Genomic DNA, 26,599 nt, shown 5'->3' on the forward strand with positions numbered 1-26,599 from the left:
TTGGGGCACCCTGGTTAGGTGTATAGATATTTATGACTGTTATATATTCCTGGTGGATTGTCCCTTTTATTAATATATAAGGACCTTCTGTATCTCTTGTAACTTTTTTGCATTTAATGTCTGTTTTGTCTGATATTAGTATAGCTACCCCTGCACTTTTCTGGTTACTATTCGTGTGGAATATCTATTTCCATCCTTTCACTTTCAACCGGTTTTGTATCTCTGGGTCTAAGGTGAGTTTCTTGTAAGCAGCTGTATCTTTTGATTGGGGAGTTTAATCACTTTCAGTGTTATTACTATAAATGTACTATTTACTTCCAACATTTTATTATTTGATTTTCTTATATCTTATTTTTGTCTGTCTTTTTACTCTCTTGGTTGTCTTTTCTGTTATTCTTCCTTGTGTACTTTCCTCCAAGCCTGTCTCTCTTGTCTTTTTCTTTGAGGTCTTTTTCTTTGAGGTTGTAAGGCTTCCTTTAATATTTCCTGCAAAGGTGGTTTTTTTTTTTTTTTTTTTTTGTTGCTAACTCTGTTTGTTTCTGTTTGTTTGTGAGTATATTATACTCACCTTCATATCTGATGGACAGTTCTCTTGATAAAGAATTCTCAGCTGGCAGTTTTTCTCTTTCAGTATCCTAATTGTATCATACCACTATCTTCTCATCTCCCTGGTTTCTGAAGAGAAATCTGCACTAAGTCTTACTGGTTGTCCCTTGTACATGATGGTTTGCTTCTCACTTGCTACTCTGAAATTTTCTCTTTGTTTTTGACATTTGACATTCTGACTGTTATGTGTCTTGAAGTAGGTCTATTCATACTTATTCTGATTGGGGTACCATGTGCTTCTTGGACAAGTATGTTCATTTCTTTCCTGAGAATTGGGAAGTTTTCAGCTATGATTTCCTCAAATACTCTTTCTTCCCCTTTTCTCTTCTCCTTCTAGAACTCCCATGGCACGTATGTTGTTGCATTTTTTGTTGTCATTCAACTTTCTGAGCTCCTGCTCAGTTTTTTCCATTCTTTTCTCTCAATTTTAGCTCCTCTGTCTTCAGTATCACTTCTTTCTTCTATCATTTCGAGTCTGCTGTTGTATGCTTCAAACGTGTTTTTGATCTCACCTATTGTGTCTTTCATTTCAATGAGCTCTGTTACTTTTCTGTGCAGGATTTCAAATTCTTCTTTGCACTCGCTCAATGTCTTCTTGATGTCATTTATCTTTTTGACCATATTGTCAACTCATTAATTTGATTTTGGAAATTTGTGTTCATTGTGCTGATTAGTTCTCTCAAATCCTGCATGTCTTCTGGGCTTTGATATATTTCTTTTCTTGGGTCATGTCTTCTCTTTTCTTAGTACAGCTCCTAATTTTTTGCCGATGTCTAGGCGTCTGATTAGGATGTAGTTTACTCAGATGTTCAATTTCTTTCTCTTCTGTAGGGAGACTGTGTGTTACCACTGCTCTTTGATTCCTGACTAGACCTGAACCATTAGGATGGTCTTGCTGGTTGCTCAAAACTGGACCCAGTCATTGGTTGTAGAGTCATTTCCTAGGACCTTGGGGAGGGAGACTACAGAGGCTGGAAAAATCCTCTCCTACTTATTTTTAATTTTCTCATGTGCACTTCCTTGGTCTGCTGGCAGATGGCACTCTTTGGGAGCTCTCAGTTCAATGCTAATTGGAGTGTATTTGTTGCAACACAGACAGGATCAATGTGATAGAGCTTCCTGTCTGTAGGCTATGAGCCTTGTAATTAAAACTTTCTCTGAGACATTTCTCCAACCTTCTCTGGCAGCCTCCTCCCTTTTCCTAGGTGGGAAATATTTCCACTCTCCTTCTAGTCCTCAATAATCAGTCCCTGTAAGTAGAGGAGGAGATTGGGAGGATCATGTATCTTTAGCTTCTTGCAGGCTCCATGGCAAACAGTGGTACAGCCCCACCCGGCCTGGCCTGGAAGGGCTCCTGGGACACAGCAGACCAAAAATATGGGTCAGTAGCTGAGTCAGGCTTAGGCTGTGTCCCCCTCTCACTCCTTTCCTTTGGAGGTATGTCCGCAACAATCAGTCACTGCTAGAAGAGAGGGAGACTGAGAGGGTTGGATTTCTCCAGTCCTGTACCAGCTCCCAGGGCAAACTCTGGTGTGGTCCCACCATGTCTGGATGAGCTAGTGGGACACAGCAGACCAAATGTGTGGGCCAAACATGAGTCAGCCTTAGGCTGTGTCCCTCTCTCTCACCTTTCCTGGGGTGGTGAATCCCTGGAGACCTATGATGTTCTGCAGATCACTGAGATTTTTCATCTTTTTCAGCTTTATACTCTTTGAGGTATTACTTATTATTTTTTTCTTCAACAATATGCAATCTATTCACATCCACTGAATTTTTTTTTGAGATATTTTTTATCTCTAGAATTATTTTTTATTATGGTCATGTTTTCCTTTAAATTTGATTGGTAACTCCACAGTTTATCTTTTGGGATCTGCTTTTATTGACTGATATTTCTTTTGATCTCATGGTCACATTTTCTTGCTCTTTGGCATATGTGATAATTATTGATTCTGTGAACACCAGGGTCTTGACTGAGGCAGTCCTTTCTTCCATAACCTAATGTTAAAATAGTTTTAGTTGTTTAGTTGATCAGTAAAGGTGTCCAGGTTGTTTTGAATTGAAAAAAAAGCCTAAAACTGTAACTGAGTTAATTATAAAATAGCTATAATTATGATTACTGAAATACTATATAAACCTTTTTCTTATTTTTCCAGTATATTAAGAATAGCCAAAAGTTAGTACCTGAAATTACTAAAATTCACTGAACTCACCTTATCTTTGTTTTTGGTTATTTCAAAAATAGTCTCATCCTTGTTTATACTTACTATTGTGTTGGTTGTTCTAAACTGAATTTACCTTTGTTTATGGTTATTTCAAAACTAGGCTCACCCTTGTGTATACTTGCAATTGTCATGGTAACCACTCTACCTTTTCCTGTTTTAATCCATAAAAATTCCTGCTCCCCTAATGAGAAAAGTTAGATTTAATAGTTACTGATCATCAATGACAATTACTGATCAATTACTGATTATTAATAAAAATAAATAACCAATATTAATTATTAATAACAAAGCTGTATAAAACTTTTATCTTTTTTTCCACTTAAGTCTTAAAGGGTCCATGATATATAATTGAATAGTCTTCATTCTCTTTTTTTAATGAAAGCGTCAAATGTGAATATATCTCTTCCTACTTTGTGAGAGCTGTGGTTGAATAGAACAGTTTATCTCCTAGACAATTGCACCCCATGTGTTAGGTTCTCTGTCTGATGACAAAACCAGGTATAGCTTTTATCTGTGTAGGATTGTTTTGCTCATTGTTTTGGGAGATTAAGCTTTCAGACTAAATAATGAATGTTAAATGCTTAAACATGTAAAAACAAATGATCAGTTTTCCCCTATTCCTTTGTGTTTTTAGGTAATATAACTGCTCAGTATTGCAGCCATGGAGTCCATGCTTAATAAGTTGAAGAGTACTGTTACAAAAGTAACAGCTGATGTCACTAGTGCTGTAATGGGAAATCCTGTCACCAGAGAATTCGATGTTGGTCGACACATTGCTAGTGGTGGCAATGGGCTAGCTTGGAAGATTTTTAATGGCACAAAAAAGTCAACAAAGCAGGTAAGCCTTAATTCAGAGTCAGATTGGAAAAAACACACATTCGAAGTACCACAAAATATGTTTGCATTTTTCTAAGAAATGTCAAAAATAGTGGGTACTTTAGTCTTTTTGTTTTGTCTTATGAAGTCATAGAAAACAAATGCTTTTATGCATTCCCTGGATCTCCTAGCTACAAATTTATTGCTTGACATATCATTTCATCTTATAATTTAATTTAGCTTCCTTAATAAAATTAGCATGTCACTTGAGCAAAAGAGTTATTAGATTATAATATCTAGCAAACATTTAGGATAAATTTGTCATATTCCTTAAAGTTTCTCTTCAAATTTCTCAATAAGTTGTTGGCAAATACCCAGTTAAATTTTTCCAACATTGTATCTTTTACTTAGTGCATTCTTTATTCCCTCTTTTTTTTTCTATAGCCTTGCAGAAAATAGACTTTGTAATATTCATGTTTAACCTTTTTTTTTTTTTAAACACTAGAAGAACGGATACTTATAAGTTTTAATCAATGGTGTGTGTCAGGATATAATTATTTGTTATTTTAAAACTGTTCTTTTGGATAAGATGAGTAGTTTGAAGTTTGAATGAGTTGTCTTTTTTTTTTTGGCTTGACAGACCAACACATGGTTCATAGAAATGTGGAGGACTGTTGGTGTTAAATTTTACCAACAGCCTTCTTTTTTTTTTCTTTTTTTGTGTGGGGTAGCTATTCTTGTGGGGCGCATTCCTTGCATGTGGGGCTCCCCTACACATGGGACACCCCTGCGTGGCATGGCATTCCTTGTGCACATCAGCACTGCGCTTGGGCCAGCTCACTTCACGCCAGGAGGCCCTGTGTTTAAACCCTGGACCTTCTTTATGGTAGACAGACACTCTTATCAGTTGAGCCACATCTGCTTCCCTCCAATAGCTTTCTGTTGGAGCTATTAAAGAATAGAAAAATCTCCAGGCTTAAAAATTCTGTAGAAATATAATTCTTGGAAAAAAGGAATTGCTGTTTCCAAAGTATTTTGACTTCCCCGCAAGTGAAACTAATAGATTATAAGAAGTATGAGATTTATCTCTTTTACTGCTAATGACTACCATAATCATACAGTTGTGGGTATGCATTATTTGGTACTTTCCTAGAGTCTGCTTATTTCACACACAAGTATATTAAAGACCAGATTGACTTTGGTTATTCTTTTATGAAGTAGCATCATTGGTAGGTTGCTGGTATGTGGTATGTGGTTTGTACCTGGTCTGTAAATTTTGTTGGAAGTCATTGATGAGGTCCAGAATTGAAGATGTTCTAATGGGACATTTTATGTTCTCTATCTTAAGTGCTGAGTGATTTGTTATTTTTGAACATTGTTTTGCTTTTCAGTTCACTAAGAACTTATAAAAAATAAGCAGTTATTGACTATTGACTACTTAAAAAGCCATCAATGAGCTCATGAAGTTATAAGTAAATAGCATAAACAACCTCCAACACTAGCACAATGCTTTCACAATCATTTACTTGAGAAAACAGAACACCAAATTTGCTAAATTCTGTGTTTCTTATTAAGGATGGGTAGCGTAATGGTGTCTTTGTGCTATAACCACAAGGGTCTTAGGGGCTCGTGTTGATATCAGTAGTTCTTATGCTGAGTCATATGTTTATTGAATCTTCTGATAATGTTGGGTCTTCTGTGCTGCTCATGAGAACTATAGAATATGAAAACCAGGCATACATGATACATGATAGAGTCCTGTTGTCAGCTACTAAATGCCAGAACTGTGTGAGAACCTTCACTTCATTTTATCTTTTCAACTTTTATTTTATGGGGAAAAAGATAGTTTTGGAATACATTAGAATTCTCTGTGGCTATGGTTTTGGATTTTATTTCTTTGCTTCTGTCAAACTGTAAGAGTCAGAACTGAGTATACTATCTTGACTACTGGCTAATTGCTTAAGGAATTCCTTATTCAAATTTTTATTTCTTTTTCAAATTGTCTCATTTTTATTGAAAAGGAACCATCGAAAATAGATAATCTAGAGCTGTGCTATTAAATATCATAGCCTCTAGCTATATATGGCTATTTAAATTTCAGTTAATTAAAATTAAATTCACTTCTTTAGTTGCCCTAGTCACATTTAAGGTGGTTAAATAGCCACTTGTGTCTAGTACTACCATATTAGATGGTGCAGATATAGGACATTCTATCATCATAGAAAGTTCTATTGGACAGCACTGACCTAGAGAACTGGGGAAAAACATAATGGAAAAGTTATATTTAAAGAATAAAAATTGTGCTCTTTTTAATATTTAAAAATATAAACTTATTTTTAAAAACTTTTGTATACTTTTTAAAAACTTTCTTAAAACTTTCTTATACTTGTTGGAGCTTTTCATAAGTTGTGCCCAATCTGGCTTGTATAGATATCTATAATATAGTCTGTAGACATGCCTATTTAATAATACCGTGAATTAAAAAGAAAGATGACCATAATTGCCAAAAAATTAAATATAAAGACTTTTGTTTTATATTCAGGTTGTCATAGTGGACATACCAATGTAACTAGCACCCAGATAAAAAAATAAAGCATCACTAAGACCTGTGTCCCTACTCAGTCATTACCCCACTCTTGTCTCTCGAGGAGTAATCAGTATCCTGTCCTTTAACACCTCAGAATAATTTTGCCAGCTTTTGAACTCTGTTTAAATAGAATCATATGGTGTGTACTCTTATTTTTGGCTCCTTTTCCTCAGTGTTATGCTCATGAGTACAGCTATGTTGTTGGACATAGAGCAGTTATTTTTTTCATTGATATGTAGAGTACAGCTTTGAATATTTTTTCTTGTGTGTGCCTTTGGTATATATGACACATTACTTAGAAATCAAATTGCTAAGTTATAGTGAATGCATTTGTTCAGTGCTAAACAGTTTTCCAGAGTGGTTGTACCAGTGTATACTTCCATCAGCAATTATGGTTTCTCCACATCCACATCCCTGCCAGACCTTGTTATAATTACTCTTTTTAATTTTAGACATTCTGGGGAGTCTGTTTAGTTTTTGAATATTCAGTGAGATATTTCCCTCTCCCTTCCTTGCTGAAACTTTTAAATGTCTGATAGGTAATTGCTGAACATAGAGTTAATGCCATTTGTTTCTGTTATAATTTTGTGTCTGAGTTAAGTCTTTCTGTAGAGTAGCATGTTTAGGATTAAAATGTTTATCTGAACATAAACTTATTTCCTTTTTAAAAAATCTTTTTTGAGAGGTAGTTTTGAGACAAATGCCCTTGACTGGATGTCATTGTCTTTTCTAACCCCCTCCTCTCCCCACCCCTCATGGCTCCCTTATCTGTTTGCTTGTTGTTTTTTTACTTGTTGTTCTTTTACTTGTTGTTTGTGCTTGTTGTCTGCTAGTTGTTTGCTTGTTTCGTTTGTCTCCTTTAGGAGGCACTGGGACTGAACCTGGAATCTCCATGTTGGAAGAAGATGCTCAACTGCTTGAGCCATGTCCACTCCTAATTTTAAAATTATACTTTATTTAAACAAGTTAGTAAAAGTGAAATTAGGGGAGCAGACATGGCTCAAGCAGGTGAGCACCTTCTTTCAACATGGGAGGTTCCAGGTTCCATCCCTGTTACCTCCTAAATATAAAAACAAACAAACAACAAGCAACAAATGAAAAAACCAACTCAGGGGAGCTGATGTGGCTCAGTAGTTGAATGCCAGCTTCCCACATAAGAGGTCCTGGTTTAATCCCTGCTTCCGGTGTACACACACACACACACACACACACACACACACACACAAGTGAAAGTATTTTTCTCAAGAGATTCATTTTGGGGGTAGATGTTTGAAAAATATATCTATGTATATAAATATGAATGTGTGTGTGTATAAAATTTGCCTTTTCTTGGGCTTTTTAAGAAAGTTTTTCTATTTTTCCTGATACAAGATACTACTTTGCCAGGTGATTGCTCCCAAATAGATTTAATATATATTTTCAGTAGTCTTAGAGCCTCCCACTTTTATTATGGCTTTTTCTCTCTGGTTTTGGAGTAAAATTGTTTTTTTGTTGTTGTTGTTTTTATTTTTTAAAAAGGATAGCTTCAGTTTTGTTTTGGTTTAACATTCATATTTGTATATGATTTTTTCCCTGACTGCATTAGGAGCTTTGTCACACCTTCAGTTATATACCTGTTTCTTTCTATGAAGATAATGAGGATTGATCGATTTTTAAAGTTATGTAATTATGTTAGTCAACCAAATGGGTACTAATGCAAAGTACCAGAAGTCTGTTGGCTTTTATAAAGGGTATTTATTTGGGGTAGAAGCTTGCAATTACCAGGCCCTAAAGAGTCCAACTCAAGGTACTGTAAGAGGTACTTTCTCACCCAAAATCTTTTGCCACATGTTGATGCAAGATGGTGGGTGATGTGTGCAAGGGTTCAGCCTTTCTCCTTCCTCTTAAGGATCTTTGGTCCTAGCTTCTTCTGATCTCAGCTGTAGGCTGGTATAAGGCTCATCTCTCTCCCTGGGGCTCATTTCTTTCCAGGCTCTGTTCTCTTTACAAGGTCATCTGTAGACTATCAGGTTCATCTCTTTTCCCAGGACTGTGTCTATGGCACACTCTCTCTTACTGCCTATCTCCTATGTGTCTACTTCTGTGTGAGAGTCTATTTTTATCAGCCCAAAGGGGCTAGGTCTCAACACTGAGTTGTACTCTTAATGATGTAGTTGAATCAAAGCCCTAATCTTAACCCATAATTTAATCAGACGTCTAAGCTGACTCTAATACAATCACGCCCAGAGGAAAAGACCAGTTTACAAACATAATCTCTCTTTTTGGAATTCATAAATAATCCCACACTGCCACAGTAATAAAACATTTGATTGTTCATATATTATCCATGCTACCAAATGTAGGATTGGATATGGTCCTTTCCTTAATGCACAGTCTACGTTGTTTTATCCAGAATTCTAGTATTCATGAGTGAGGTCTGCTGATACTATGTAGGCAAAAGCATAATTAAATTATATGTGAAAAGTTTTTTAAGTAAAGGAAACTATTGTGTCAGGTTGAATGTACTTGAATGTACAAGTTGCTAGATCAAAAATGATCATAGCCTATCTCTAGTAATTGGTGTATGTTTTATTACTTCTTAGTCTCAGAAAATTAGCTTAATTTTAAGTTAATCTAAATAAAAATTTAAATTTTGTTTTTACCATTATGAAGAAGGAACATTATCCCAGAGTTAGATGAAAAATGAAGAGTATGATGCTGACATTCTACTACTGGCCAGTCATGAAGGATCCATAAAATAGAGATTTCAGGGAAACTATCTGTTTTAGAAAAACATCTGGGAGCTCTGAGGGAAAGGTTAAAGGAAAGTACAATTGCTGTTAGGTAATCTTAAATGTATTGGGTACATTATCTTAGGTTTTATTACTCAAATTATCTTGTTTTCATCATAGATCAACTTTGTAGAAAGCAAAGTAGCTTTTAAAAATGATAAACTAGGACTGTTAATAGGTATAGGCTCTATTGTGACAAATGCTACAATTTTTGAAGTAGATAATTACAAAGCCTATTTTGTTTAAAGTTGGGTATTGAAAAAATATTTTTTTCAGTGTTCCACTTATTTTTTTATTAACACATTTTTTAAAATTAAAGTTAATAGATCACATAGAACGTTACTTAAAAAAACCTGAGGTTCCCGTATAACCCACTCCCCGCCCCCCACCCCCATCATTTTTGTAAATTGTATTTTTTTGAAGATACATACATCACAAAAAAATGTTACATTATAAAAAACATAAATTCCCCGTACACCTCCCATCCTCCCACCCCTCTCCTCCCACACCAACAACCTCCCCCATCATTGTGGCACACTCATCGCACTCGGCGAATACATTTTGGAGCACCACTGCAACCACGTGGATAATAGTTTACCCTGTAGTTCACACTCTCCCCCAGTACATTCAGTGTGTTATGGAAGGATATATAATGTCCAATATCTCACCCTGCAATATCATTTAAGACAACGCCAAGTCCCAAAAATGCCCCCTCATCACATCAAAAAAATACTTTTTAATGGGTAACTTTCTTTGCCAGTATATTTTAAAGAATATGCATTGAATAAATACATAATAACAGGACAAAAATTGCTTACATTTTCTTCTAATTTTATATAAAAAGGGCATCAAATTTTAATTAAACCTGACAATTTTTGAATCATAAGTGGAAGATATGTTGGATGATAGCATTATTTAGTCTTTAATGTATTTTATTTTTTTCTGTATTTTTGAAAGTTTTCCTAATGAAAAAGTTAAAAAGATTTTAACTCAAGGTGATAATGAAAACCTATTAAGTGCTAATCTTTATTGACCACCAGTAACAATAAACATCTGAGTGTCTTTTAGGTGTAAGATATTGTTAGTCTGTGGAGGGTACAGAGACCTACAAGATGTACTTCTTTTTTCAAGAAACTTATATCTTAAGGGGACAGGATTTTACAAAAGTGAGATGTATTAACAGCGGGTAGTAGTAGAAGTGAAACATAAGTTAGAAATTAGATGTTGATATATTCTAATAAAAGGTTTTGAAGTACAAGATAGTTTTATTTTATCTTAGAAGCTAGTCAGAGGCCTAAAATGTTAGCTAACTAGTCACAAATTTGTTGAAATTAATTTTAGTTAACTGAAACAAAGAGAAATATTTTTTAAGATAATTGACAACCTATTCTGAATTAAATAGTAATCTGACATCTTTGATCTGAAACTATTAGTGTCTGAGAGAATGTTTTGCTGTTTATTTTTCCTTTATGAACTTAAGTGTTCCTCAGGAGTGAAACTGCAAGATTTCAGGAGAATCATTCCATGTGATCTTTATTTTTAGAATTAAAACATCTTGAAAAAAATAAACACTTTTAAATTAGATACATTTATAAAATGTGTTATAGCAGAAACTTACTAAAATAAGATTGTTCACATGAATGGTGTGATAGGAACTTTAACTTATAGGCCATTTGTTTTTAGTCCAAATTACTATTATATAAAGCCCTTACCATCTGATTATCCTGTGTTTCATAATAATCAAAAGTACTAAGATTACGTATTTATGTTTGAGTGCTCTTTCGAAATTACACTCAAATGATTCCTTTACTGAAGGCATATATCATTGTTTACTCAGGTGCTCCATATTTATTGACAAAGTATATTTTTTGGAGAGACAGAATAATGTATTGCCTAATAAGGTGACCCCTAGAATTAGACTTCTGGTGCTGAAATATTGTCTTTTCATCTTACCCATTATGAAATCTTAGATAAAACATTTATCCTTTCTACAAAGTCCGTATCTGTGAAGCGAGGATAATGATACCTTGTTTCATAGGGTGCTGTAAGGAATGGAATGATCCCTGAAAAATACTAACATGATGCTTGATATATAATAACAGTGCAAAAATTATCTGTTGTTATTGCTGTAAATAGGCAAGTGATTTGGAAACGCCTTTATTTTCAAGATTGTCTAGGAGAATAAATACCTCAGATTTTAGCTATAGAGTGTATTATAATATTTGCATTCTTTATCTCATTCCTTTTATGACCCTGGTCTGAAAATATCAGTGACCAATGTTGCAACAGTAGGATTCCAATTTAGCTTTGTTTGGTTCTAGGCACTGTGTTCTTAACCAGCATGCTAATACTCTTACACACTGAATGTTTGTGTCTCTGTGACATAGAAATGATATTAAGTTTGTATCTCATTCTTTGTTTAGCCTAAGGTATTAATGTTCCTTATGAAGGGTGGTAGGTCTATATTTATGTTTCAAAGGTGTTTCCTGACCATTGATCATTAATGTGCATATCATTGATCATATGTGTCACTGAATCAACTGAAAACTGTCACTGGTAATAGAAAAATAAAAATACAGGTCTTAATGTTGGTTAGTGATATAACAGTAGTATAACAGCTAGCATTCATTTAGTGTTTATAATATGCTGAGCATTGCGATACAGTTTTTTTTTAACCGTTATGCCATTTAATCTTTTTTTTTTATTTTAAAAACAATTTATCGAAATATATCATTCATAAACAGTAAGTGTATAGTAAAAGTTGTGAACTTACAAAACAAACATGCATAACATCATACAGGGCTCCCATACATCACCCCACTAAAAATACCTTGCATTTTTGTGGAACATTTGTAACAAATTCTGAAAGATCATCCTCAAAGTATTACTACTACCTGTAGTCCCTATCTTACTTTTAGTGTATTTTCCCCCCAACCCACTCTATTATATTTTTTTGTTCATAAACCATACAATTTATCTAAAGTGTATAATTAATGTCTTCTGGTACAATCAGGGAGTTATACATCCATCACTTCAATCAATATTAGAGAATAGCATTTTCCTTACTAAAACAAAACAAAACCACTATCATACCCGTATATTAGGGCTGCTAATTACAAATCCTCTGATATTCTTTCACCATTTCTATTCATTTACAAACCTCGGCTCTCCATTCTCTAACCTCATCGTTTTCTCTGGTGACTTATATTCTAGCTATTAACTCCATGAGTTTGCTCATTATAATTAGTTCATAATTGTGAAGCCATACAGTATTTTTCCTTGTGTGCCTGGCTTGGTTCACTCAACAGTGTCCTCCAGGTTCATCCACATTGTCATATGCTTTATGACTTCATTTCTTCTTACAGCTGAATAACAGTCCTTTGTGTGCATAATCCACAGTTTGTTATCCATTTATCGGTTGATGGACACCTGAGTTGTTTCCATCTTTTGGCAATTGTGAATGATGTCACTATGAACATTGGTTCTTCTGGGATGTGTGTGTGTGTGTGTATGATAGATCTATATCTAACTTCCTTAGGAACTGTTAAACAGACTTCCGCAGTGGCTGTACTGTTCTATATTCGCAGCAGCAACGAATAAGCATTCCTGTTTCATCATCCTTTCCAATACTTGTAGTTTTCTGTTTTGTTAAGAGAGGCCATTCTTGTAGGTTTTAAATGATATCTCATTGTAGCTTTGATTTGTAACAGTCAGTGATGCTGAACATTTTTTCATGTGTTTTTTTACCATTTGTATTTCTTCTTTAGAAAAATCTCTATTCAGGTCCTTTGCCCATTTTTTAATCAGGTCATTTGTCTTTTTATCGTTGAGCTGTAGAATCTTTTTACTTATTATGGATATTAGACCCTTGTTGGATATGTGATTTCCAAGTATTTTCTCCCATTGAGTCAGCTGCATTACCCTCTTCACAAAATTCTTTGAGTTCTCGAAGTATTTGATTTTGAGGCGGTCCCATTTATCCATTATTTTCTTCTGTTTCTCATTCATTGGGTGCAAGGTTTAAGAGACCTTACACCCAACATTTACAGGGTCTTGTAAATGTTTCCCTACATTTTCTTGTAGTAGTTTTGTGGTCCTGGCTTTTATGTTTAGGTCTTTGATCCATTTTGAGTTGATTCTTATATATGGAGTGAGATAGGGTTCCTCTTTCATTCTTTTGGCAATGGATATCCAGTTCTCCCAGCACCATTTATTGAAGAGAATGTTCTGTCCTGGAAAAGTAGACTTGGTTAAGCTAATGAGAAATCAGTTGACCATAGAGGTGAGGGTCTGATCTGGAATCTATTCAATATCATTGATTAATATGTCTGTATTTATGCCAATACCATGTTGTTTTTACCACTGTAGCTTTATAACATACTTCAAGGTCAGGGAATGTGAGTCATTTGATCTTCTTTTAAGGATGATTTGGGTATTTGGGTATTTGGAATCCCTTTCCCTTCCAAAAACTTTTCTATTTCTATAAAGTAGGTTGTTGGAATTTTGATGGGTATTGCATTGACTCTATAACTCAATTTGAGTAGAATTGATATCTTCGCAATGTTTAGTCTTCACAATGTTTAGTCTTCCAGTCCATGAATACAGAATATCCTTCCATTTTTTTTATGTCTTTGATTTCTTTTAGCAATGTTTTGTAGTTTTCTGAATACAGATCCTTTCCATTCCTGGTTCAGTTAATTCCTAGATATTTCAGTCTTTTGTTATTATTGTAAATGGAATTTTTTTCTGTATTATCTCCTCAGCTTGCTCATAAAAATGCTACTGATATTTGCATGTTGATCTTGTATCCTGCTTTTTTTCTGAACTCATTTATTAGCTCAAGTGGCTTTGTTGTACATATTTCAGGATTTCACTTCCTCTTTTCCAATTTGGATGTCTTTTATTTCTTTTTCTTGGCTAATTACTCTTGCTAGAACTTCTAGCACAATGTCAAATAACAGTGGTGACAGTGGGCATCCTTGTCTTGTTCCTGATCTTTTTTTTTTTTTTTAAAGATTTATTTATTTAATTTCCCCTCCTCCCCTGGTTGTCTGTTCTTGGTGTCTATTTGCTGCGTCTTGTTTCTTTGTCCGCTTCTGTTGTCGTCAGCAGCACGGGAAGTGTGGGCAGCACCATACCTGGGCAGGCTGCTCTTTCTTTTCACGCTGGGCGGCTTTTCCTCACAGGCGCACTCCTTGTGCGTGGGGCTCCCCCACGCGGGGGACACCCTTGCGTGGCACAGCACTCCTTGCGCGTATCAGCGCTGCACATGGCCAGCTCCACACCAGTCAAGGAGGCCCGGGGTTTGAACTGCGGACCTCCCATATGGTAGACGGGCGCCCTAACCACTGGGCCAAAGTCCATTTCCCTGTTCCTGATCTTAGAGATAAAGCTTTCAAGCTCTCCCCATTGAGTACGAAGTTGGCTGTGGGACTGTGGGACTTTCGTATATGCATTTTATTATGTTGAGGAACTTTCCTTCTTTACCTGTCTTTTGAAAGGTTTTTATCAAGTAAGGATGCTGGATTTTGTCAGATGCCTTTTCTGTATCAATCGAAATGATCTTGTGTTTTTTTCCCTGCAATTTTTTAGTGTGATGTATTACATTAATTGATTTTCTTATGTTGTACCACCCCTGCTTACCATGAGCACTTGAAAAGAATGTGTAACCTGCTGATTTGGGGTACAGTGTTCTGTATATGTCAGGTCCAGCTTGTTTATTATATTGTTCAAGTTCTCTGTTTCCTTGTTGATCTTCTGTCTAGTTATTCTCTCTATTGATGTGACTGGCATGTTGTAGTCTCCAACTGTTATTGTAGAGATGTCTTTTTCTCCTTTCAATTTTGCCCGAGTTTGCCTCATGTATTTTGGGGCACCCTGGATAGGTGCATAGATATTTATGACTGTTATTCCTTCCTGGTGGAGTGTCCCTTTTATTAATATATAAAGGCTTTCTTTGTCTCATCACCTTTTTTCATTTAAAGTCAGTTTTGTCTGACACCAGTATAGCTACTCCTGCTCTCCTTTGCTTACTATTTGCATGAAATACCTTTTTCTAACCTTTTACTTTCAGTCTGTTTGCCTCCTTGGGTCTAAGGTGAGTCTTCTGTAAACAGCGTATGAATGGCTTATGTTATCTTATCCATTCCATCAGCCTATGTCTTTTGTTTGGGGAGTTTAATCCATTAGCATTCAATTTTATTACTTTATAGGCATTACTTAAGCCATTTTATCCTTTGGCTTTGATTTGTCATATCTTATTTTCGTCTGTCTTTTTACTCTTTTGGTTATCCTTTTTGCTAGTATTCCTTCCTACATTCCTCCAAACCTCTCATTACTGACTTTTCTAACTGCAGAACTCACTTTAGTGTTTCCTGCAGAGCTGGTTTGTTGTTTATAAACTCTTAGTTTCTGTTTATTTGTGACTATTTTAAGCTCACTGTCGTATTGGAAGGACAGTTTGCCTGATAAAGAATTCTTGACTGGTAGTCTTTATCTTTCAGTACCACTGCCTTCTTACCTGCATGGTTTCTGAGGAGAAATCTGCAGTAGGTCTTATTGGACATCCCTTGTATGTGATGTTTTGCTTTTCCCCTGATGCTTTTAGAATTTTCTTTTCATCTTTGGCATTTGGCATTCTGCATATTATGTGTCTTCGGGTAGGTCTAATTGGATTTATTCTAATTGAATATGCTGTGCTTCCTGGAGACTTATATTCATGTTTTTCATGAGAGAACTATTGTTTCCTCAAATACTTTCTGCCCCTTTTCCCTTCTCATTTACTTCTGGAACTCCCATAACATGTATGTTGTTGCCCTTTGTGTTACCCTTCAACTCTCTGAGCCCCTGCTCATTTTTTTCCAGTCTTTTGTCTCTCTGTTCTTCTTTCGCTTCAATTTCAGTTCTTTCCTCTATGTCATTGATTCTTTCTTCCATGATTTCAAATCTGCTGTTGTGTGCCTCTATTGTATTTTCAGTCTCGCTTATTGGTTCTTTCATTCCCATAGTCTTATTTTTTTTATCCAACATTTCAAAATTTTCTTCATGCTCACTCACTGTCTTCTTAATGTCTTTTATTCTTTAACCATGTTGTCCCTCAACTCCATGATTTGATTTAAGAGATTTGTATGACCCTCATTGATTAGCTCTTTTAATTCCTGTGTCCCATTGAAGCTTTGCCTGAGTCATATCTTCCTTTTTCTTTATATGGCTTGCAGCTGATGTTGAGGCATCTGTTTTTTTTTTTTTTTAAGATTTTATTTCTTTCTCTCCCCTTCCCCCATGTTGTCTGCTCTCGTGTTCATTTGCTGTGTGTTCTTTTGTGTCCGTTTGTATTCTTGGTGGCCCTGGGAATCTGAGTTTCTTTTTGTTGCATTATCTTGCTGTGTCATCTCTCCGTGTGTGCGCCACTCCTGGGTGGCTATGCTTTTTTTTGCACGGGGCGACTCTCATTGAGTGTGGGGCTCCCTTACGCAGGGGACACCCCTGTGTGACATGGCACTCCTTGCACTCAGCAGCACTGTGCGTGGGCCAGCTCACCACACAGGCCAGGAGGCCCTGGGTTTGAACCCTGGACCTCCTATATGGTAGGTGGATGTTTTATCAGTTGAGCCACATCTGCTTCCCGAGGCATCTGATTCTGATGCTGAGTTTACTGATGTTCAGTTTCTCTCTCTTGCCTAGGGATTTACTGTTAAGTAGCTATGTGCTACAACTGTTCTTTGGCTCTTGGTTCAATTTGTTCTAGATATTTAGGATTGTCCCTATTTAACTGCTCATACTAAGGCTAATGACCTGGTAATGGGGTGCAGGCCAGTTTCCAAGGGCCTTGGAGATGGTAGAAGTGAAATCATTTGCTTGCTCTTTTATTATTATTTTTCCTTTTTGTGCACTTTTGTGGTCTGGCCAGCAGGTGGCGCCTTTTGGCAGGCCTCTCAGCTCAGACCACAGGTGCTAAGCGGGGATGCATTCAGTGTAACTTCTCAGGCAGGTGGGTGGTACAGAAGCAATGTCCTCAGGCTGTTCTCCACCTTTGGCAGGCCACACCCTCCCTTGGTGTGTGTTTGAGAAAGTTAATTATCTTTAGCTCCCTACAGACTCTCAGGGCAAACAATGTTGTCCCCCATTAGACCTGGAAGTGTAGGACCCCCGTATGTAGCAGACCAATTTCCTTAGCCAAAATCTGAATTTGCCGTAGGCTATATTCCTTCTCCCCTTTCTTGGGGAAGAAGACCCCTGCAACCTCCTCAGTCCCTAGCCATGGCAGTCCACAGCTGCTGCAGTGTGCACACTGCTATTTGTTCCATACTGTTCCACTGCTGCTTTTGCAGCTCTACTCAAAGGAGTTTTTAGCCAGCTGAGATTCCCTTGCTTTCACCCCTCTGGCTTCTTGGTGGTGTCTGGCCTTCCTCTGATGTCCTGAGCCCAAGAGCGGCTCTCCAGACAGTCTCTACCTAACCTCTAGCTATTTTTTCTGGGAGACAAGTGATCTCTCTGCCTTTTGTCTGTCTTCCTGTAAGTCCTCATTTACTCTTCAGTGATCCTATGAAGCATTCTTACTGTAATGTATCCCCATTTTACTGATGAGAAAACTTATCCAAGGTCAGGTGGTCAGTTTTAGGGAAATTGACTCAAACTCTGCTGTAGTCTGTCTAATGCTGGTGTTTTGAGTGCTGTGCATATACACTTCTATTATATTAATAGTAAATGCCATTTTATTCATGAAGCTTGGAATGGATTGTTTGAATTAATTATGTTTACTAAATAGTACCTTTATTTTTCAGCAACTCAATCCTCTAAAATCCTTAACTTAGAGAGTACCTAGGAAACCTCCAACTTGAGTTGTGTTTGAGAATTATGTTGGTTTGGAATTCTGTAATAAATCTGTTAGGTGATTAGGTTGCCAGCCTAACTTGTGAGAACTATAATTCTAATGTAGAAAAAAAAAAAAAGAAGAAGAAGAAAATTAGAAGAACAAAGCAATAACATGGAAGGCTACTATACTGGATATTAGAGTTGAATGCCAGTAGATTTAGAGATTTATAAAAACCTGAGAAAGTCATTAAAAAACCTTTCAAAGAATTTTGGAAAACTAGTGTTGATTCATTTCCAATTTTATTTCTGACTTTATCAGTTTTCTTTGCATTATTAAGGAGACCTAGTATAATTGATGTACTGTACATGTGAGATAATAATAGAACTATTTTTTTGGCTGTTATATTAAGAATGGATAACTGGATGAGAACTCTTTTTTCTTGAGTAACTGAGAGAATTAAAAAAAGAACATGTTAAAAGGGATATGTATAAACTGTGAATGACTTCCAAGGGTGATGGTGGGGCTATAGCTTCCTGTACTGGTAACTAGCTTCACTTACAGCCCTTAACAAGTCAGATGATGGGGGACAGAACGGAATGAGAGTATAGATTAACTCATTTAAAAGATGCATTAAAATTAGTTGTTTTTAAATAGACAGACATTTCCTGACAACCTTTCTTTCAAAAAAATACTTCAAGATTTTGTAGTGTACTCTATAAATAGAATTTTGAATTTTTAAAACATTTGAACTTTTATTTGAATTCTGATTAAATAAGAGCTTACTATTTGGAGGAAGGAGGTTGTGATATTACATACCTCTGATACCAGAGTTCAGATTTGGAGATTTTCTATATTCTTTAAATGAAGGCTTTTGGTCTTATGCCTTTAAAAATACTCACATATACTAACTATGAGGAAACTAACTTAGATATCAGAAAAGTATTAATTGGTGCTAAAGTTTTCATGGCATTAGTTTTTAGTTATTTCTATTTGTAGACTTTTGTGACACTCATTAAATTTATTTTTATGTATTTCTTGATTAAAATTAGTAACAATTCTTTTATTAGGAAGTAGCTGTTTTTGTCTTTGATAAAAAGCTGATTGACAAATATCAGAAATTTGAGAAGGATCAAATAATCGATTGTCTAAAACGAGGAGTTCAACAGCTAACTCGGCTACGACACCCTCGACTTCTTACTGTCCAACATCCTTTAGAAGAATCCAGGTAAATTTTTATAAAACTTTACTGAAAAAACTTTATGCGTGGTTAAAATTAACTGTATATTTGAAATCTGTCTATACAGTAAAATGACAGTGAAAAATTCTTATAAACTAAGTGTTGAATTCTTGTGGAAAATTAGTGCTTTCTAAAATTTATTTGCATTGTCTATATATATATGTATGTTTCATTGAAATATTAAAGGCTTTTTTCATATTTGCCATGAATTTGTATTTAAATACCTACAGTATGTTCAGCACTGTGATGGTCAAAATGGAAGACAGAAGGGATGTGTAGAATACAATTCTTACCTTAAAGTAGTTGTCCTTGCTGGTTTCTAGAATTTCTTATCCCCTTTTCATTAGGTTTTTATTACTCCTCTTTTTATGAATAAATTCAGAAGAATGCTCTATTTATTGTCTCTTCTGTAACACTTGCTGTGGTGAACCCTGTATCCCAGAGCAGACTAAGTCTTGTTTGCCATACTTGTTCTGAGCTTTGTTGATTCCTTTTTGTGGTATTTCCTGTGCAGTGGTTTCTACATCTTACCCATCCTGTTGTTTTAACTTTTATCGAGATATCTTTTATCTCATAATTACATTTTAGGTCTCTTGAGGGGAGCAGGGCCAATGTTTTATACTTTTTCTATCCCTGTAGCTTAAACATTTTAGGACTAGGAATTTATTGGCAATTACGAATTGGTAATTCAGGGGTTACTTTAAGGCATGTTCATTGTTTAATTGTAAAATTTTTAATAACATTGATAAAAATGGGAATAGTTTGGGATATTTTAGGAAATGAAAAAATAATTTCCTGTAATGAATTACTAATGTTGAGATGACGCTGGAATTACCCAAAAGATATGTACTGTAGAAAAAGTAATCCAGATAAAAGTCCTGAGTTAGTGAAATATAATGGGAGTGAGTAATATAGAGGCAATAGTTAAAACCATGAAAAAATGAGTTTTTCAACTGTGTGTATCAAAAGAGCAGAGTACTGAGGACTGAACCTTGAAATGCAGAGAAGAAAGAAGAACCAGGGAAAGAAACAGGAGGGATTGCTGTCAAATGATAAAAACTCAAAGGAAAATTTAGGAGGATATTTAAGGAATCAATAATATTCTAAGGTGAAGTTTAAGGCAATTAGATCATTCATGTTAGATGAATGAAGTAGAATGTGGATAATAGGTGAACAGTAGATATAGGAGGCCATAAAATTAAATGAGGGCTTTGAACAAATGTTCTTGAATGTTGAAAAATAAAAAAAGCAATATTAAAGTCTGTATGACTTTACACTAAGTTTACAAAGAAATTCGGCGTCCTACTTTTTCCTTCAACTGTATTCTATGACTTAAGCAGGAGAGTAAAAGAAACTTGCTCAGTTAAGTTTATTGTTGAGTTGGTTTGGGGAGAAAAAGGAATGTGGAGTATAATATAGTTGAATTTGTTGAATAAAAGTAATAGGAAGCTGAGTCTGGTGGAAATAATGAAAGGATAGGAAGTAAATGACTGGTGAGTAGCTGTGATGGGGTCTTGGAGAGGATATATTCCTGCTGGAATGTGATGTAATGATGATGGAAATGAATATCCAGGAAAGATCAAAGGCCTTACAATTGAGACATAATTATATGGATGTTGACTTGCCCAAGAATTATTTGTGGATAAGGACAAAGAGAAAAAAAATAATAAGAGGGTTGTTAAAATAAATCAATTCTGGGAATCATAGGAAACCTTAGAAAAGATTTAAGAGTATTTGAGCAGTTTTCCTCCTATACAGGAACTGAGCTCTTGATCACTGTAAGTTATGGAATTTTAACATCTATCATTTGCTGAATTTATGTATTTTATATATCAAAGAGCAATAATTAAAAAAAAACTGTGGCACCTTTAAAAATGATATACATATAAAAATAGATAAAAGCAAAGCTGCTCTGGTAGTAGTGGAAGTGGTACTTGGAGCTATGCCCTTTTGGCTTCTTCCTGACTTGTTTTGGAGGCATCATGGGAAATTTGAATGTTCCTTTGAGTGTGTTCTAAAAATTAGTCTTGGAAGTAGGGAAATATCATAGGTGTGATGTAACAATATTTCCAGTTAGTTCAGTGATTTTCCATAAAGGATGTCAATCATTTGAAAAGCATATGGAAAAGAAAATAATATCTAATTTCCCCCTTCTTGAATTAAAAAAAAAGTATCAGAATATCGCAGTATATAATTTAAAAGATTGAATGATTTATTCAGTATATTCATATACAAAGCTTCCTGACTTTTCTCTACTGGTTTAAGTGTATTGTATTTTTAATGAAATTAAATCCAAATTAGTCTACCTTCTTTTTGATAGTTGAATAAGATATTGATATTTTATATATATTTGATTTGATAATGTGGGGAAAAAATGATAGTAAATAGCTATTTTTCTTTTTTAAAACAGGGATTGCTTGGCATTTTGTACAGAACCAGTTTTTGCCAGTTTAGCAAATGTTCTTGGTAACTGGGAAAACCTACCTTCCCCCATATCTGCAGACATTAAGGATTATAAACTTTATGATGTAGAAACCAAATATGGTTTGCTTCAGGTATGTATTTTTATTCAACATGTGATGAAAAGAGTATTTTTCTTTAAAATTGTTTGGCTATTTCAAACTTATTAGCCATATAAACTACTTTAGTTAAACCTTTGGGATCTTCAAATAACTACTTTATGTAAACCTTTGGGATAATTTAAAAATTATTTCTGTGTCTAGAATTTTTTTCTACAGTTCAGGTGTTGGACTTAAATATATTTTAAATATGTGGAACATTGGTACTTTGGGGTAGGGGAACTTCGTGGCTTTACAAAGAGATGGTTTCCTTTCTTTATGAATTTTAACCATGTGAATACTTTCCATAATCACAATATTAAATTGAAGTAAAAAAAAGTAATACAAATTTTAAATTAAATCTTTAAGGAAATTATTTAGTAGGTATTAAGAGTATTGTTAGCCTTCTTAATTTATGTCTACTTTTTCTGACTTTCCTTTTCCTGCTTATTGAAATGCCTTCAGTTTTCTAGAGTAAGTTTATGTAATAGAATCTAAGTTCCTTGGAAACAGATATCATTTTATTATTTTATAAAATCTTTATTGAGGTATAATTGGCACACATATTCAAAGTGTATGATTTTTTGAGTTTTAACATGTATGCCTGTGACACCATCAGCACTACCAAGATAATGGTCACCCCCAAAAGTTTCCTTATGCCCCTAATAATCCCACCCTCCTCCTCTCCCTCACCCTGATCTATCCCTTCTTCTCTTTCCAGGAAACCACTGATCTGCTTTCTGTCACTATGGATTGGTTTGCATTTTGTAGAATTTTATAAAAGGAATCATATAATATGTATTCTTTTTGTCTGACTTCTTTCAGCCAACATAATTGTTTTGAGATTGATCCATATTGTGCCTTTCAATAGTTGATCTTTTTTTAATTGCTGAGCAGTATTTCATTTTATGAACATACCGCAGTTTGTTTATATTCACTTGGGTTGTTTCCAGTTTTTGGCTATTGCAAAGAAAACTGCTGTGAACGTTCATGTACAAGTTTTTGATGGACATGCTTTCATTTCTTTTGGGTAAATAATTCGGGGTAGAATGGCTAGGTTGTATGGTAGACATATGTATAACTTTTTTTTAAATTGAAATATATCACTTATACATAAACATACATAAACAGTAAGTATATAATAGTTGTGAACTTACAAAATTAACATATATAACATCAAACATATATAACATCTCACCCTACCACCACTAACTTGCATTGTTTTTAAACCTTTTTAACTAATAATTAAAGAGTATTGTCAAAATATTACTACTAAACGAAGTATTTTCCCCCTAACCAATCTGATTATTATTATTTTTATATCATTTATGTATGAACGTACATAAACGATTAAGTGTATATAAGAGTTGTGAACTTACAAAGCAAACATGCATAACATCATACAGGGGTCCCATACATCAACCTTCCACTAACACCTTGCATTGTCATGAGACATTTGTTATAAACTATGGAAGAACACTGTCAAGATCTTACTACTAATCGTAGTTCTTATCTTCATTTGATGTGTTTTTCCCCCAACCCACCCTATTATTATTTTTTAAATATATATTCTTTTATGACAGAAGTTGTAAACTTATAAAACAATCATGCACATGTGAAGAATTCCCAAACAACACTCCTCCATCAACACACCACAATGTGGTGTGTCCTTTGCTACAGATAAAATAATATCATCTGATTATTGCCATGTCCATAGTGTACATTTGGCTCACATTTTCCATACTGCCTCAGTATCAACACAGTACATCTTTTGCATAGATGCAAGAATATTATATTATTACTGCTAACCACAGTCCATAGGTCACTCCAGCTGTATTTTTTCCATGCATCTCCACATTCCCAACACCCTGCAGTAGTGATATACATTTGTTCTAGCTCACAAAGGACACTCTTGGCATCTGTACCATCAACCACAATTCTCACCCACCTCTTGGTTTACTGTGCTATCCAGTTCCTAGATTATTCTCAACCATTCTGTCAGTTGGCATTTACATAACTAGACTACCATTTTCAGTCACATCCCCATTTATAAACTAGCTGTTACTCACTGTGTGTTATCATCCATTCTATGTATTTCCACAATTTTACAGTAAAGCAAATTAAAACTTCTACGTGCATTAAACATCCATAGTCCACTCAGTCCTTCTCTTATCTCCTTTAAGAATCCACCACCTACCACCAGGTCTTGAAGATATTTTCCAATAATTTCTTCTAGAAGTTTTATGGGTCTTGCTTTTATTTTTATTTTTTTGATCCATTTTGAGTTAGTTTTTGGATAAAGTGTGCGATAGGGGTCCTCTTTCCTTCATTCAGCTGTGGATGTCCAATTCTTTCAGCACCATTTGTGGAATGGATTGTTCTCTCTGAGCAGTGTGAGTTTGACAGGCTAGTGAAAAATCACTTCACCATACCTGTGAGGGTCTGTTTGTGAACCAGAAATTTGGTTACATTGGTCTATTGTGTCTGTCTTTAGGCCAGTACCATGTTATTTCTACCACTATAGGTAGGTATTATGATTTAAAGTCTGGAGATGAGGGGTCACTTTTCCTTTTTATGATGTTTTTGGCTATTCAGGACTCCTTACCCTTCCAAATAAATTTAATGATCGTGTTTTCAATTTTTTCTTTAATGCTGGTGGAATTTTTATAGGTATTGCATTAAATCGGTATATCAGTTTGAATAGAATTGATTTCTTAATGATATTTAGTCTTCCAATCTATGAGCATGAAGTGTTCTTCCAGTTATTTAGGACTTTTTTTGAATTAACTTTGAGTTGCAGTTTTCTGAATACAAGTGCTTTACATCATTGGTTAAATTTATTCTTATTTGAGTTTTATCGTCATATTTTAGTTTCACCACTCTTTTGACACTTGTAGTTACTTTTATCGATATAATCTTCATTTCTAGACTCTCTTCCAGTCCCCTCTCTCCTGTCTTTTATTTCGGGCTCTAGCACACCCTTTAGTATTTCCTGAAATTCTCGTTTCTTGTTTAGAAATTCTCTCAGTTTCTGTTTATCTGTGAATATTCTAATTTTGCCCTCATTTTTGAAAGACAGTCTTGCTGGATATAAGATTCTTGGTTGGAAATTTTTCTCTTGTAGTATCTTAAATGTATCAGACCACTGTCGTCTTGTCTCCATGGTTTCTGGTGAAAAATCAGCACTTAATCTTAACTTAATCTTATTGGATATCCCTTATATGTTATGTGTAACTTTTCTCTTGCTGCTCTCAGAATTCTCTCTTTGTCTTTGGCCTTTGACATTCTAATGAATACATGTCTTGGAGTTGGTCTATGTGGATTTTTTCGGATGGGAGTAGGTTGTGCTTCTTGGACAGGGATATTATATCTATGTCCTTCACCCTGACACCTTGTTCAATTTTTTCCATTCTTTTCTTCATCTCTTCTTTTGTATGTTCACTTTCAGAGGCCATTTCTTCAAGCTCACCAATCTTTTCTTCTGCTTCCTCAAATCTGCTATTATATGATTCCAATTTTTTAAAAAATTTCATTGATTGCACCTTTCATTCCCATAAGATCTGCTATTTTTCTGTGTATGCTTTCAAAGTCTTCTTTGTGCTCATCCAGTGTCTTCCTAATATCCCTAATCTCTTTATCCATCTCATTGAATTTATTAAGGAGATTTGTTTGAACATCTGTAATTAGTTGTCTCAACTCCTTTATGTCATCTGGGGGCTTATCTTGTTCCTTTAACTGGACCATAGCTTCCTGTTTCTCGGTGTGGGTTGTAATTTTTTGTTAGTGTCTTAGCATCTGGCTTAGTAGAGTATTTTTTTGGGTGCAGTTTTTCTCTCTAGTTTAGGGCTTCCTGTCATTTCTCCCTTGCTGGTTTTGCAGTAGGAGACAAGCATGTAGTTGGTGCTGTAAGCTGTGGAGGCTCAAGCTGCCCTCGTTGCACCAGGGACCAGTGAAGCTTCTTCCATCTTTCTCCTTTGCCAGGGTTAGGGACAGAGTCACAGCTCTGTGGTGTAATCCATGTGCAGGCCTAGACTGTAGTTGCCCAGAGAGGCTGATGAAGCTTCACGTCCCTTTCTCCCCTAACCTGGGGCAAGGATGGAGCTGCAGGTGTGGGCAGCAGTCTGCAGTGCAGGTCCTAAGATGACCACAGTTGCCCTGGTAGACTTCTGATTTTTAGTCTATGCCAGCTAAAGTTCCCTGCAGTTACCTATATAGGCTGGTGCACAACTCCTCAGCCCCCTCCCTGCCAGAGGCAGGCTGCAGGCTGATCTTCTTGAAAGAAACTGTCAGCCCGCCTTCCCCTCAGGCTGGGGGTGGGGTCAGAACGGTGGCTACTGGCCTTTTTCTTACTTGGGCTAGTTCACACCCCAGCTGTTCCTGGGATTATTTCTTAGCCAGCCAAGTCTCCCAATCAGTAGCTGAAATCAGCAGCCAACAGTCTCCTCCTCCCCTGTTTCTGGGAAATGGAGCTTCCAATTCCTGTCACAGAGCAGCTCCTGGGAGTCGCCAGAGTAGGATGATCACCGGCCTCCCCGGCTTGGCTGGTAATTTCCCAGAGATGCTGGTGCAGGTCCCCACATTTCCTCCCTGCTGGAGGTGGCACTGGAGCCTAGGCTAGACCTGCAATGTGATCTTGATGGGAAGAAGCTGGTCCCCACCAGCACCTGGGGTTTTCAGTCCGCCCCGCTTCCCCTCGTGCCAGATGCGGAGTTAAGATGGTGGCTTCTGGCTTCTTTCTGACCTGACATGCTCAAACCTTAGCTGTTCTCAGGATCATACTGTAGCCCACTGAATTTCCTCATCATAGCTGAAATTGGTACCCAACCATCTCTTCCTCCCCGGTTTTGGGGAAGTGGAGCTTTCAATTCCAGCTGCGGAACAGCTCCCGAGGTGGCTTGTGCCTCCAGTGGAGGATGGGCACCAGCCTCAGCGGCCTGGAGAGCTCTACTTACGAGTCTTCTCTGTAGACGGGCAGTGTCCTTCTTCC

The 26,599-nt window shown here is 35.9% G+C and overlaps 1 protein-coding gene across 10 annotated transcripts in view; it reads left to right on the forward strand.

Moving 5' to 3' along the window:
* SCYL2 (SCY1 like pseudokinase 2) overlaps positions 1-26,599 on the forward strand; it is an 84,772-nt gene that overhangs the window by 24,704 nt on the left and 33,469 nt on the right. For 6 of the 10 annotated variants that reach the window (XM_058308600.2, XM_058308598.1, XM_012529284.3 and 3 more), the window contains exons 2-4: positions 3,463-3,666; positions 18,885-19,042; positions 21,465-21,609. In XM_058308600.2, the coding sequence (XP_058164583.1) occupies positions 3,490-3,666; positions 18,885-19,042; positions 21,465-21,609 (480 nt within the window). In that variant the 5' untranslated portion in view covers positions 3,463-3,489. The remainder of the gene's footprint in view (positions 1-3,462; positions 3,667-18,884; positions 19,043-21,464; positions 21,610-26,599) is intronic. The other 4 variants (XM_071219023.1, XM_058308601.1, XM_058308602.1 and 1 more) reach the window with 1 other exon arrangement.

Source organism: Dasypus novemcinctus, chromosome 12 (assembly GCF_030445035.2).
Source record: "Dasypus novemcinctus isolate mDasNov1 chromosome 12, mDasNov1.1.hap2, whole genome shotgun sequence".
In the NCBI taxonomy this organism is placed as follows: Eukaryota; Metazoa; Chordata; class Mammalia; order Cingulata; family Dasypodidae; genus Dasypus; species Dasypus novemcinctus.